General features: G+C 37.9%; 1 protein-coding gene across 3 annotated transcripts in view; it reads left to right on the plus strand.

Annotated features, from left to right (window-relative positions):
• LOC5572135 overlaps positions 1-14,363 on the plus strand; it is a 457,258-nt gene that overhangs the window by 50,623 nt on the left and 392,272 nt on the right. For all 3 annotated transcript variants that reach the window (XM_021849403.1, XM_021849404.1, XM_021849402.1), the window contains exon 2: positions 13,380-13,703. In XM_021849403.1, coding sequence (XP_021705095.1) covers positions 13,473-13,703 — 231 coding nt within the window. In that variant the 5' untranslated portion in view covers positions 13,380-13,472. The remainder of the gene's footprint in view (positions 1-13,379; positions 13,704-14,363) is intronic.

The following is a 14,363-nucleotide window of genomic DNA, read 5'->3' on the forward strand; positions in this document are numbered from 1 at the left end:
ACCACGAGAGCGCTTAAATTGCATTCTACTTGTTTTTTTTTTCAAGACAGATCAAGAGTTTCATCTTTAATCACGGATCATCATCTATTATCACGGATTCTAATTTAACTTCACATTTTGGAATTGCAATACCCCTTGCTTCAACAATGGAATTACATAAAGTTTTAAGAGCATTGTCAATATCAAGTGTTGTTTGCAAAGAAATCTTTATATCAAGATCACTATCAGGGGACGGGCCTGGTGTAGTGGTTAGAACTCACGCCTCTCACGCCGTGGACCTGGGATCGAATCCCATCCCCGACATAGTCCTTTATGACGTAAGAAGTTATAGTGACGACTTCCTTCGGAAGGGAAGTAAAGCCGTTGGTCCCGAGATGAACTAGCCCAGGGCTAAAAATTTCGTTAATAAAGATAAAAAAAAAGATCACTATCGATGTATGTTTCATATATATTCCAGAAGGATCGAAAATAATTAAAATTGGAGTTGATAGGATTGAGAACTGATTCATGATATATTTGAAATGTAACAGGGACATGATCAGAATCAAAATCAGCATGAGTAACTAATTGGCTACAAAGATGACTAGAGTCGGTTAAGACCAAATCAATCGTAGATGTGTTCCTAGAAGAGGAAAATCATGTAAGGCTATCAGGGTATTGAATTGAGAAACATCCTGAAGAGCACTCATCAAATAAAGTTTTGCCGTTGGAATACGGTGCGAATTATTCCATGACCGATGCTTGGTATTAAAGTCACCAATGATAAAAAAAAATGACTTATTGCGAATCAACTTTCGTAAGTTAGTTTGGAGCAAATTAACTTGCTGACCAGAGCAATGAAAAGGCAAATTGGCAGCTATGAAGGTATATTTACCAAGTTGTGTTTTAAATAAGTTTCGGTAATAACTGCTACATGTGTTATTAGCTGTTAGAAAATTGAACAGCTCGTTCTCTTTACCTTTCAAAGAACGAGCATTCCAATTCAGAATACTTAATAAATTATTTGGTTCCATTAGAGAAACGTAATCCGGTAACAATTTAATTTGTGAATTTTACAACAACTTGAACTGTTATTTTTGAACATTGCATTGATCATTTGATTCAATTGTTCAGCTAAAAAATCAAAATCAGTGGGAGGCATTTTTCTAGATGTAAATGCATTTTCTTATAGTAAGTGACTTCGACGGTAGGGGTTTTTCCATATGATTTGAAACTATTCGAACGGTTATTTATCTTCCTATTTGAAGGGGAATTCTGGAATTGTTCCCGTGTTACACGGACATCGAACATCAGTGTGATCTCTTCAGTAACTTAAAGTTATTTGAGAGACCTTTCATAACGACTTTGAACAAACGTTCAGTTGTGCTTCTTCTCTTCAAGATGTTTGTAAAGATGTTCGCGATCTTTAAGAGTTTCCGGCAAAACACGACAGTCTCCTTTGTGTGAAGTCCTTTCCTTGTGAAACCTGGATTCCCCTAATGGAGTTCAGGATCTCCTGCCTAAATCCCCCAAATCCGAAACAAGTGACCACGATAGGCGGTACTTTTTGTTTCCTCACTTCATCAAAGAGTTTCGATATGATGTTAGGAAAAATGTTTAATGTACGAACTGATTGCTCATTTCGGTGCAATTGTCAACATTTTCCGTATAATACAAAATCTATACGACTTAGAGGCAGTGCAATAAAGCATTCGAATTACCGCGGGAGTACCTCAAGGTTAAATCCGCTATTATGAAGAGGGATGTACGATGACACAAGATTATGAAAGCACCTAAAATGAAATCTACATTGATTGGATAGCATGTTATGGGGCAAAACTTTGATAATAGCGAGCTGGAGAGAAGTTGTTCATGCCAATTGGCCTTTCATTTTCAAAAATGGGGAGTACAATTCGCTGTGACATATCAGTTCTAAACCATCTTTTACACGTTAGATAGACTTTTACATAAGATAAAGAAATGAGCCACATAGCAAACGACAAAAACAGCATAAACAGAAGAACCGATATCGATAGTCTACACTCCATCAATGCCGGTATCTTGAACGAAATAAGGAATATAAACAAAACACGAAATGAAAATGAAAACAGAGATGAAGAGATAGCTAACAATACGAACACACTTACAAATACCGCTCACACAACCCCATTTTTCACTCACACAACTAAACACATAAAGTTAGCTAAATAATCGCGTAGGCTGTCAAGTGAGTTAAAACGTAGACGAAAACATAGAAATAATAGTTGAAAGCTTAAGTTAAAGCTTTATACTTAAAGCACACCGCCTACGATACAGTGTGTCACAAAATTATCGGCACATATGCAGTAAGTTAAAAAGTCTCACCTAAAATTGCAAATTTGTATCAATAGCCGGAGTGAGCGCCATCTTAGCATGAGGACAATCATATGCAGTGCAATACTTATTCTGTACAAAGAAACAAACTTCTTTAAGTAGGGATACACAAAAAGCAACATTCATGTAAAACGTATTATTTGTTTAAATTTTAGAGTCCTCGAAAAAGGTAACACAATTCCGGATCAAACTACAGTCGTTAAGCTTCCACCTCTTGATTATTCCTTCAGCCAAAAATCTCTCCATATTAAAATTGGGGTTAAATAAGTTCTTATGCTTGAGTTGAAAGAACTCAATTCTGCGTTATGTCCACCAAAAATTGAGTATTTATTTCTAAAGCAATAAAAGGTAAAGTATATCGCAGGGAACCTGAAAATTTATTCAAAATTGAGTAATTGGCCTTAATTACGGAATTTCGTTGAAACAACTCAAAATTGAGTGGCACCGTGTCTCCGCGGAGCCATAAGTTAACTGAAGATATGCCATAAGATTGGTTAGGGGATGGAAGAGTCTGAGGCCGATGGTAAAGTTCGAATTCTGTACTTCTTCATGCAGATCTTGTCCTTTGCAATGAGAAGCTCTTGAAAAGGGCGCATGTTGTGGCCAATGTGTTGTAGCTTATAAACAAACCTTTCAACAATTTCAACAGAAATCTAAATAAAAAAACTTTTGTCAGATATCCATTATGGAATATTTACATGAATTTATCAAAGATCTTTGCGGCAGATTTCAGTATAAAATTTCACCAAAAATCACTAAAATACATTCTAAATAGTTTCACGGATGGGTTTGGTGGAAGCAATGTATAGTTTCGCTTTGTTTATCGTTCCAATAGGCATCATAGCTCTGATGGATTTTTCAATGATTTGTCCAGAAAGCAAGCAGAATCTGTCAAGGATTAAGCCACAATATACCAGCACTTTCATATTGATAAGCTCCAGAAATTATCATAGTTTTTAATTTTCAAGGTCACACTAGATAGAATCGGAAGGGATGTGCGTTAAGTAAGCATATCTTGCTTGCAATATTTAACTGTCATACTGACAACAAAAAATTGCAACGCGTTTATAAAGAGTGTTGCAGACAGTATGGGCGCGACTGCCATTTCAAGACTAGTGCTGATATAAATCTGATTTCCATACATTTAATTCTTGTACTTATTAAGAGTAGATTTTGAATTTTGAGTGATTTATTTCACTATATTTTTGTTGATGGTGTTACATTTATAGACACTTCTTTAATCAGCTTTGCACAAATCGCGTTATAACTGAGCAAATTTGTTGTAATAATCTTGTGCTAGGTCATAAAGTACGTACTATGAAAACTGAAAAATGTATTTTTGCAATTTCTCATCGTAAAAGGATGTTTTACATCACGTCACTCTGTCATGAAACGGCCTACTTTCCTGCACTGAAGTATGCAGTGCGAAAAAAGTCATTACGCAACTGAAACCAGTGGTGTAATGATTCATTACGCAACGCTATCTCAGTACGTACCCAAATCTTGGCGACAGATTCGAGTGATTTTTATTCCAAAGGCTAACAAAAAAGATAAGACTTCTCCCAAATCATTCAGACCAATAAGGTTGTCCTCTATAATGCTCAAAATTATGGAAAAACTTATTGATCAATATGTTAAATCTACTTATATGAGAAAGTTTCCTCTAAATAATAATCAATTCGCTTATCAAACTGGTAAATCAACTACAACTGCGTTACACGCACTTGTAACTAAAATAGAAAAAACGTATAGAGCAAAAGAAATTTTACTAGCAACTTTTCTAGATATTGAAGGAGCGTTTGATAGTACATCTCATAGATCCATGACGAGGACAATGTTAAAGCAAGAGTTTGACATATGTATCGTTCAATGGATTAATGAAATGCTATCAAAACGTGAAATATCAGCAAAACTCGGTAGTTCATTAATATCTGTTAAAGCAGTGAAAGGATGTCCACAAGGAGGCGTTGTTTCGCCTCTTCTCTGGTCACTTGTTGTTGACGAACTACTGGCAAGTTTAGAAGCACAGGGATTTGAAGTAATTGGGTTTGCAGATGACATTGTTATTATAGTCAGAGGAAAACATGACAATATCATTGCAAGCAGAATGCAAGCAGCTATAAACTACACAATTAAATGGTGCGAATCTGAAAGAATGGACATCAATCCTCACAAAACAAGCATCATTCCGTTTACTAAGAAAAGAACATTCAAGATATCTGAACTTTGTATGAGAGGGACTTTAATGACACTTTCATCGAATGTTAAATATCTGGGAGTCATTTTAGATCGTAAATAAAACTGGAGTCTACATCTAAGTAACATACTAGATAAGGCACTATGGATAAGTAAAACAACTTTTGGAAATAAATGGGGACTGCAACCAGCTATGATTCACTGGATATACATGGCTATTGTGAGACCCAGAATTACGTATGCTTCATTAGTATGGTGACCAAAGACTTTGGAAAAGTGTGCAATAAAAAAAATAGAAAAAAAATACAAAGGCTGGCTACTATATCCATAACAGGCGCAATGCGCAGCTCACCTACAAAAGCATTAGATGCAATGCTTAATCTACTCCCTCTGTATCAATTCGTGCCCCCAATGGGCACGAAACATGGACCCTACGTGCAGAGGATCAACGCGCCCTTGGTGTTTTCGAACGGAAGGTGTTGCGGACCATCTACGGCGGAGTGCAGATGGAAGACGGAACGTGGAGAAGGCGGATGAACCATGAATTGCACCAGCTGCTGGGAGAACCAACCATTGTCCACCTCGCAAAAATTGGGAGGCTGCGGTGGGCCGGGCATGTCACCAGAATGTCGGATACCAACCCGGTGAAAATGGTTCTCGAAAACAATCCGACCGGCACAAGACGACGTGGTGCGCAGCGAGCAAGATGGGTCGATCAAGTTGAGGACGATCTGCGGACCCTTCGCAGAATGCGTGGCTGGCAACGGGCAGCCATGGACCGAGTCGAATGGAGACGTCTCCTACGTACAGCAGAGGCCACCCAGGCCTTAGCCTGACTGGTAAGGTAAGGCTGTATCAATTCGTTCAACTAGAAGCTGGAAAAGCCGCACTACGGCTTGAACGAACTACGGTTTTTTTATGATGGTGACATAAAAGGTCATTTGGAAATTTTGAAAAAAGTTCTAATTAATCCATTAGTTACAGTCAACAATGACTGGATGGAAACGACATTTAATTTTGATCGTAGGTACAATGTAGTAGAGCCGGATTGCTCTGTCTGGGATGTGGGAGGACCACAAATTCGCTCAGGTTCAATAGTCTTCTATACTGACGATTCCAAACAAAACGATCAAGTGGGAGCTGGTGTTACAGTTCCCGGTGTAGGTTTATCAGTCTCAATGGGTAGATGGCCAACCGTCTTCCAGGCTGAAATACAAGCTATACTAGAATGTGCTTCTAATTGCCTAAAAAGAAAATACAAGCATTCCAACATATGCATTTTTTCTGATAGCCAAGCAGCGCTCGCTGCTTTGAAATCGTACACATGTACATCAAAGTTGGTTTGAGAATGTACTTTCTAACTTTAAAAATTATCGGTTAATAATACTATAGTTCTTTACTGGGTGCCTGGGTATCAGGGAATAGAAGGAAATGAAAAAGCAGATGAGCTGGCAAGAGTTGGATCATCTCAACATTTACAAGGGCCAGAGCCTTTCTGTGGAGTCTCACCATGCTCCATTAAAATGGAGCTCAGGAACTGGGAAAAAGCCATGGTAAATACCAACTGGAATAAAACTGTTGAAGCCCGCCAATCTAAAAAGTTTATAACACCCAATAAATCAAATACACAAAAAGTTCTCGCCTTGTCAAAAAAAGACCTGTGTGCATACACAGGACTAATTACAGGACATTGTTTTGTTAAATATCATTTACGACTAATCAAGAGAATTAAAGGTGATATTTGTCGCTTTTGTAGTGACGAAACAGAAACCTCTGAACACCTTCTGTGTAACGACTAATCAAGAGAATTAAAGGTGATATTTGTCGCTTTTGTAGTGAGGAAACAGAAACCTCTGAACACCTTCTGTGTAACTGCGTTGCACTTTTTGCTGTGAGATTAAAGTATCTTGATCAAGGGTTTCTACAGCCCTCTGATATATAATCCTTAGCTCCATTCAAAGTACTTCGGTTTATACGACATATTATTCCCCATTTTGAAAATACCGAAATCATGAGTTGAGGATAACTAATCATAGTAATCTGTCACCCTGAATACGGTTATACATTAAAATGGGTGGTTTATCACGATAGGTCAAACAATTGGTCGCAGTGATTATACACCCAACTCAGGAAAACAAAAAAAAAAACTGTTTTGTGTTGCGTAATAAATCATAACGTAACAATTTTTCAGAAATTGTAAAATAATGGTGAATGTATTCCGATATAATTTCTGATACCCTCAAGTGGTCTTCTACGAAATTGCAAAAATGTTGTACGTAACTCTTTGCAGAACTCGATTTTTACAGCATTCATCGTAATTATTTAACTCGACAAGCCTCGTATGCCTCGTGCTGTACCAAATATCATTCTGCAACTTATTATGTAAACTACAATTACCATTGTTGATACGATTAATGATGATACTATCACTTATTGTAATGGAAATTATAAACTCAAGAATGTACATTTTGAATAGTATGAAAAATCCAATTTCAGCTGCGGTCGATTTTTTATAAAAACATTCATTACAAGTTAAGTAGGGTGATGTGCTAGTATCCATCGTATTAAGCATTGATCGATGAGAACTGCAATTTTCCCAGTATTGCAGTGAATGATGCTGATACAAACCGATGCCAAACAATTCTTTCTCAAAACGGCTTTAGCATTGTACAATAACATTTTGATAAATCTTGATCTCTTTTTGGAAATAATGCAAAGAAAATGCATCTTACCGTATTCTCAGTCCGTCGTATCGTTTTCAACTCCGTCGCAATCAGTTTCCAGATTCGTCTCACAAATTACTGTTCACTGTGGTGTATTGAGTGGTTAAAACACAACAAATCAACGCTATAATAAAATGTTTTACTAGAATATATAGATCTACGGGCATCTCCCTCCAGCCCTTCAGCATGATGGAATATACTAATTTCCTCTAAAATTAATTGTTCGTCATCAAAATTCAGCCCAATCATATGAACACAATTCCTTTTGACCGTACAATTATGGCATTTGCTCACAGTACAGCGAAAACAACACAATCAAAGGAACCGTATCTTTACGTCGAGCGTCGCGCACACATTGATGCGCACAAGCTTTTTTTCTCAGTACGACGGATTGAACTTTGTTTACATTCTCAATTATACGCGGCGGTTGAGGAAATTTCGTAAAATTTGGTGATTTATTGAAGTTTTACGGCGTGTGATTGGAATGAAATCCTTCAGTGAAGAAGTACGAAGGTTTTCCATAGGGAAAATAAGTGCTCGGCGAAGTAAGTTACCCACGGGGGCGGGAAGAAACTTGTGTTGGAAAGTGGTGTGGCTCAGTCGATCGCTAAGCATTTCTCTCAAATCGTGTTCGTCCATTCATAGTCCATTTTGGATTTCAAGGTGGCGACTTCCGGTTTGTAAAAATCACATGAAACCCACGCTATATGGATATTTTTAGGAAGGGACAAATGAATAATTTATTTTATTTATTTATCACCGTCTTGAATTGAAAAAAAAAATCCCCAAACTGTATCTTATTCTAAGTTCCTTATTCTATTTTTTAAAAACAAACTTTGAAATATTGAAGTTGAACACAACACTCACATTATTGAACGCACGAAAACATTTATTTAGAGGGTTATGAAATCTTTATGAAGTCCTATGGCGTCTATCAAAAAGCAGGTTTCGTTCACGTAGTTGACGAGACGGAGCATATAGCATTTTCCAATAGTGACGAACAATTGACATTTCCTACAATCAGATCGAAAACAAGCAGTCTCTGTAGTTTTGTATATCTGGAAGAGAGCGTTTTCAAAGCGATGAGGTTGCACCGGCTTCTGTAATCCGGCAGGTCAGTTTGATTTGCCCGAGGCAACTGGCGAAGAGCGTACCGAACGAAGCTACGTTGAACTCTTTCCATTCGGATGATCTGCGTAGTATGATGTGGAGGCCACACAGATGCCGGAAGTCGATGTCTGACGCCATTTTGAATCCAAGATGGCGACTTCCGGTTTGTGAACAAAACACATCACAAATCACAAAAGTATAGTTTGTGCTGGCTTATGAAGAATTGATGTTTAAACAACAAAACAATCAATATAAAATTCTATTTCTCGAAACAAAATAAACACAGGCATTTTTTTTTTCTATCTTTATTAACGAGATTTTTAGCCCTGGGCTAGTTCATCTCGGGACCAACGGCTTTACTTCCCTTCCGAAGGAAGTCGTCACTGAAATTTTAGTGACTATCTCGGGGATACAGGCAATATTCAAAATGTCCCAAGGGAAAATACAAAATACAAAAATATGTGTTTATTCGGACAAATATTATGATTCTCGTTAACATAGTCATGTCCAAACTTTCTGGGACAACTCATAATCTCTTGAAAACAAGATACCTAAGAAGTTTCTCACACACTTTTTTAATGGCCTCGCGAACACCCTGAAAACTCGTCACGGCATCCTAAGGGTCTGTGGACCATAGTTTGGGAAGCCCTGAACTAGAGTATATAGCAGAACATTATGACAATCTGTGATCTCAAAAGTTGGCCATAGGATTTTGGTAGTCCTAAGCACTCAAGCTTCATGCGGCATGCGTCAATTACAAGTTGAGTCAGCTGAAGTGCATGCAGTCCATGGTTCTGCTCTAGTTTTAGCATATTCTAGACACGTTTAAGGTGGAGATATTTCCAAAACTCAAATTTTCAAGAACTCAAATCTAGAGAACCAGGAAACCTTTCAAACTAAAATTCTATTCGATTTGTCTCTCACTAATGGACACCAATCGATCAAGTTTTTAGCTTGACCCTTTGTATGGTTCTCTAGATTCTTGCTTTTCAACACTCGAGGTTTAGCTTAGATTCAATTGTCACGTTAAAAACATTAGGAAGAGTAGGTTGTCTGCTGAGGTTTCTCTTCCATCGCAATTAGGCTACCAACTAAAGTTTAGTTCCCTGAAATAAATCATTTAGTATTCAGCCAATGGTTGCCATAACAGACGCTGTTTGACTCTCCGTCACTCTAATTGAGGTCAGCAGGTAGTCCATGCTGCACTACCTGCCGAGAACGCAACCCTTAACTGGCGGTTATATTTATTGGTGTTAACCTGCTTAGATAGGGACTGGTGAAAACGTTTCAGTTGAGGACCAGAGCTGGTTTGGACGGTTCTTCTACGTTGTCGATCTACGATTTTGTAGCCTATCTGTGTTATCTCATGTATAAGTGTGCAAAATTAGCGTGGGATTATTTATTATATTTCTATTTTTTTATAGTCACACAGTCTGCTTTTGTTGTCTGTCAATGGATACGGTGATGGTCTTTTTTGGGGTTCTATCATGCTGTTATTCTGGAAAGCTTAATCTTGCCTAATCTGAATACTCTCTTAAAAATGTTACACAAAATCGGGTTCTACTGGGCACAAAAAAATGTGTGTTATTTTCATACATGCTGAATAATCGATTTTGTGCTGATTTATTTTTCATTTTTACAAATTGTTACATGAGATGCTTCATATTACGAAGCATCTTCATGTGTCATTTACTATGCGAAAAACCAAAAGAAATCGACAAAGTAGCAGTTTTTCAGAATGTGTTGAAATTCCACACATGAAGTGTTGGCTCAGAAGTTGGATTTTCTGCGAATCGTACTTAATTTTGTGAAACTTCATCTAAGCATGTAGTGTCTACGATTCGAAAATAGCTTAAATCAATCTTCTTGGATCATTTTTTGATAATTTCAGACATTACAACTTATTTCATTCGTTCTTGTTATATCCTAATCGTTGCTCACAGACAATAGTGTATTATTGTCGTAGAGGAAGAGCACTAATTTTCAACACATTATTACAATTTTGGCCTAAAAATTGGCACAGAATTCTTGTAGGTTGAAAACGAAGAGCGATAAACACTTGTTCGGCGTGCAATGCGATTATCGAATGTCTTGAATCTGATTAGGCGTGAATATAACATGAATCGCATCACCAACCAAAGGTGACTCTCAGATCTTTACCATATCCCACTAACTAGCGTTGGGCACATTTGACCAGAACATCGATGTTACTAAATCGATTCAAATTCGTTATGTCGAATCGATTCACCGATTTAATCAAATCATTTGAATTGATGTTTTTGAATCGATTCGGTTTTCAAGCTCATAGAAAAATGAGGAAAACAAAAAGTTCCAAAAATGCTATTGTATTTGGTTATTAAGATGAAGATGCATCGAAGTCAGACTATGCATTTTCAAGAGCACAAATCTAAAGAACAAGACAACAATTCGTTGAAAATTTTATCGATTCTAAAAGTTCGAGTTTGAATAACGTTTGAAATGTGTCATAGCTGGTTCAAAACTAGGTTCATGGCTAAATTCTAATAAATTCTAATAAATTTCATCCTTTTGAATCGAAACAGAAAATCGATTAATTCCATTTTGAGTGAAACTAACATCGATTTAGAAAATCGATTAATCGGAACGCAATAATCCATGTTCAAAGCATCGATTCAAAACCGCTCATCGCTACCACTAACCCAATATCCTTTCCATGACAACTGTGGAGATGCAAAAGTTCTGGTTATCTCACTAACATTACTTCCCTTCCCCGATGAACGTAAGGACGTGGCGAACGCCGTTATTGACTTTTAAAATTTGAGCCCTTGCACATTGAGGAATGGTAAGCTAATCGCAAGCCCCATTCATTAAATCCATGTACAACTTGGACTGCCCTGGTCAATCACGGAGTAGCAACTACGAATTGTAGGTCATCTATGCTCATACTCATGAAACCACACATTCACCGAGGATCTTACAGACGTCATGAAGTTTAGCAAAACTATTCCAGGTGACCAATTTTTCAATCGGTTGCATATAGCTTCTAGATTTTTCAGCTGTACAAATTTTTAATTTTTCTTTCCTCCATGACTGTTGCTAGCAGTCAATTTTGGCAAAAAGCATTACCGTTTCGTAATTGATTTGATCCTGATTTTCTCATTTATTCACAAATTTGCAGACAGTCCAATTTACATCTACTGCACATTGTAACAAAGAGTATTATGCACATCGTAGAAACATTCCTCAGTTGAGCATCTTGTCGAAACCAACTCCGATTGGAAACCATTCATTTGTCTTTCTTCGTACCCCTCCGCATAATTTCACTCCACAGTTCGGAATCATTTGGCAGATGCCAATGTCTGAAATTGTTGTAAGTTTTCCCACTGAACTGATTTTGTCATCATTGTACACAGCAACTCGACAGAGAATCTTCTAACTCTGAACGACGAGTCTACAACATGCTTTCCATGTCATTGCTGTTGTTGCTACTGATGTCTCCAAGATGTTTTCGATACTGACAACAGCAGCAACAGCTACCAGACCTTACTCCGTGCTGAGCATACATATAAAATTTACAACGTACATGGGAAAGCAGCATTTTGCTTGTACCTTTTGGATAGTTGGCATGCTAAACCCTCCTCTATAGCCAAGCCTGGCTCTGATGGGACGAGTGTTTATACGATTTCCCACAAATTGAATAATGCATCTTTGGTGACAATCAACCGATAGATATAATGGACTCCAAAAATGGAAGGCACTCGAATAGTGCTTGCTATATCAATCCTTCGTCATGAGACCACAAAAACAATAATTCAAGTTTGTGAACTTGAACATATGGACACCTATAAAGTTGGATCCAGAAGGGTAATGGAATCGTTTAATGATTGATTAACTGATATTTTTTTAACTGATCAAAAATGAAACAAGCTTTGCAAAAGAGGCCATTCATAAACGAGCCACCAACTTGAGTTAACCAAAACACTTCTGATCTAGTTTCAGAATATAACAGACACGTTTACCGCTACAGCATCAGGGGCTCAGACAGCCCTAGCGGTAAACGCGCAGCTTTTAAGCAAGACCAATCTCAGGTGTATTCACATTTTAATTGAAAGAAAATCATCGTCTTGCATAAAAAAATCTTTTTGTTTCCCCCAACTAAGCAACCGAACCTCACATTTGATAGCCAAAGGGAAGGGGGACGTTTTGTATAAAGACGTTTCGTATAAAGACGTTTCGCATAAGGACGTTTCGCATACGGACGTTTGGTGTAATGGACATTTGGCATAATCAGAAGTAAATATATGCCTTCTTTAAAATAATACCTGTTCTTGTATGAAACTGCTTTATGTGAAAAGTCCATTATGCCAAACGTCCGTATGCGAAACGTCATTATGCGAAATGGGTCAACCCCATCGCCAAACACTCTGGGTAACTTCTTTTCCAAAAAAATCTTGACGGAAATGAGCAATGAGCAAAGATGAACAATGTGTTGGGTTGTCCATTTGGCTAACTTTAGAACCTTCTTCTTCTTTCTGGCGTTACGTCCCAACTGGGACAGAGCCTGCTTCTCAGCTTAGTGTTCTTATGAGCACTTCCACAGTTATTAACTGAGAGCTTACTGTGCCAATGACCATTTTTGCATGCGTATATCGTGTGGCAGGTACGAAGATACTCTATGCCCTGGGAATCGAGAAAATTTCCTTTACGAAAAGATCCTCGACCAGCGGGATTCGAACCCACGACCCTCAGCATGGTCATGCTGAATAGCTGCGCGTTTACCGCTACGGCTATCTGGGCCCCAACTTTAGAACCTAGAACTTCTATTATATAACAAGATTGAGAGTTTAACTCAATTTCAGAGAAAAATCAATTAACGGAAACCATGATGAAAAACCCCTTGAGAATCAATTTCTTATTCCGTGCATTTACAGCATAAATCATAAGCGTGCATCCCGTCCAGGAAACAAATTAAACAGCAAATCTAAATTTGATTTTTCCTATTTCTCTTCCGCCACACAGATTGCAAACAAACACCTCTAACAGGCAGCAGGCAGATACATCTGTAAAATTGGCTCCAGCCTTCAAAGCGTACGGCCGCCATCAAGAAGGACAATGTCGACTCGCCGTGCAGGACCTCCTCAAGGCCCACCGATGCCAGCCCAGCTTCCGGTTCCGTACGAGAACGAGAAGAAGCAGCGCAGCAAATGCATGTCCTTCGTGTGCTTTATGTGGAAGCTGTTTACATGCATTTTCTCCCACGTGACTTTGGTGGCCATGGTGGTCGCATACTGCTTTCTGGGCGCCTTCACCTTCGAACACTTGGAAGCCGAAAACGAGCGAAACGTAAGTCGGTTTGCCTTTCGACGGAAAGATTAATGAATGGGGAAATGTCGTGGCCTGTGTTCTGCTTCTCATTGCACGAATAATTAGAGTAAGCCAGCGCCAGCAATAGCAGTTGAGCTTTGAATATGGATTTGGACATTGAACAATGGTATTATTTTGCGGTGATGACAATTGTGTGTTGTTAGATGTGTTATTCATGCTTAGTGGAATAATTCTTCGAGTTTTTGGGAATGTATAGAATTCCAGTTAGCGCAAAACTTTTAAAGGGAACAGTGATGCTTGAGACAATTTTTTGATTTCTAATACAAGTTGAGGATATTTTAAGATAAAATGCTAAGGTTATACCAATTTTAAAACGAGACAAAAATCCAGCAGAAGCTTTTTGCTATCGTCCAATCGGTTCAGTCCATCAGTAAACTTTTTAAAAAGGTAATTTGAACTGAATTATGGTCCACCACAATTAAAATTCTAATTTCACCGATGAACAGTCAGGTATGCTAGAAAAATGCAATAGAACATGTATAAATTGTGAATTTTAAACTATTATGCAACAAGTTGTGTTACTTGGGTCGTTGGATTACATATGTGACATTTGGATGTGTCTGCCAAGGATATATCTTGATTCATAATGAGATTCATTTTTCGGGAATATCCGTTTTA

This window comes from Aedes aegypti, chromosome 3 (genome assembly GCF_002204515.2).
Source record: "Aedes aegypti strain LVP_AGWG chromosome 3, AaegL5.0 Primary Assembly, whole genome shotgun sequence".
Taxonomy (NCBI): domain Eukaryota; kingdom Metazoa; phylum Arthropoda; class Insecta; order Diptera; family Culicidae; genus Aedes; species Aedes aegypti.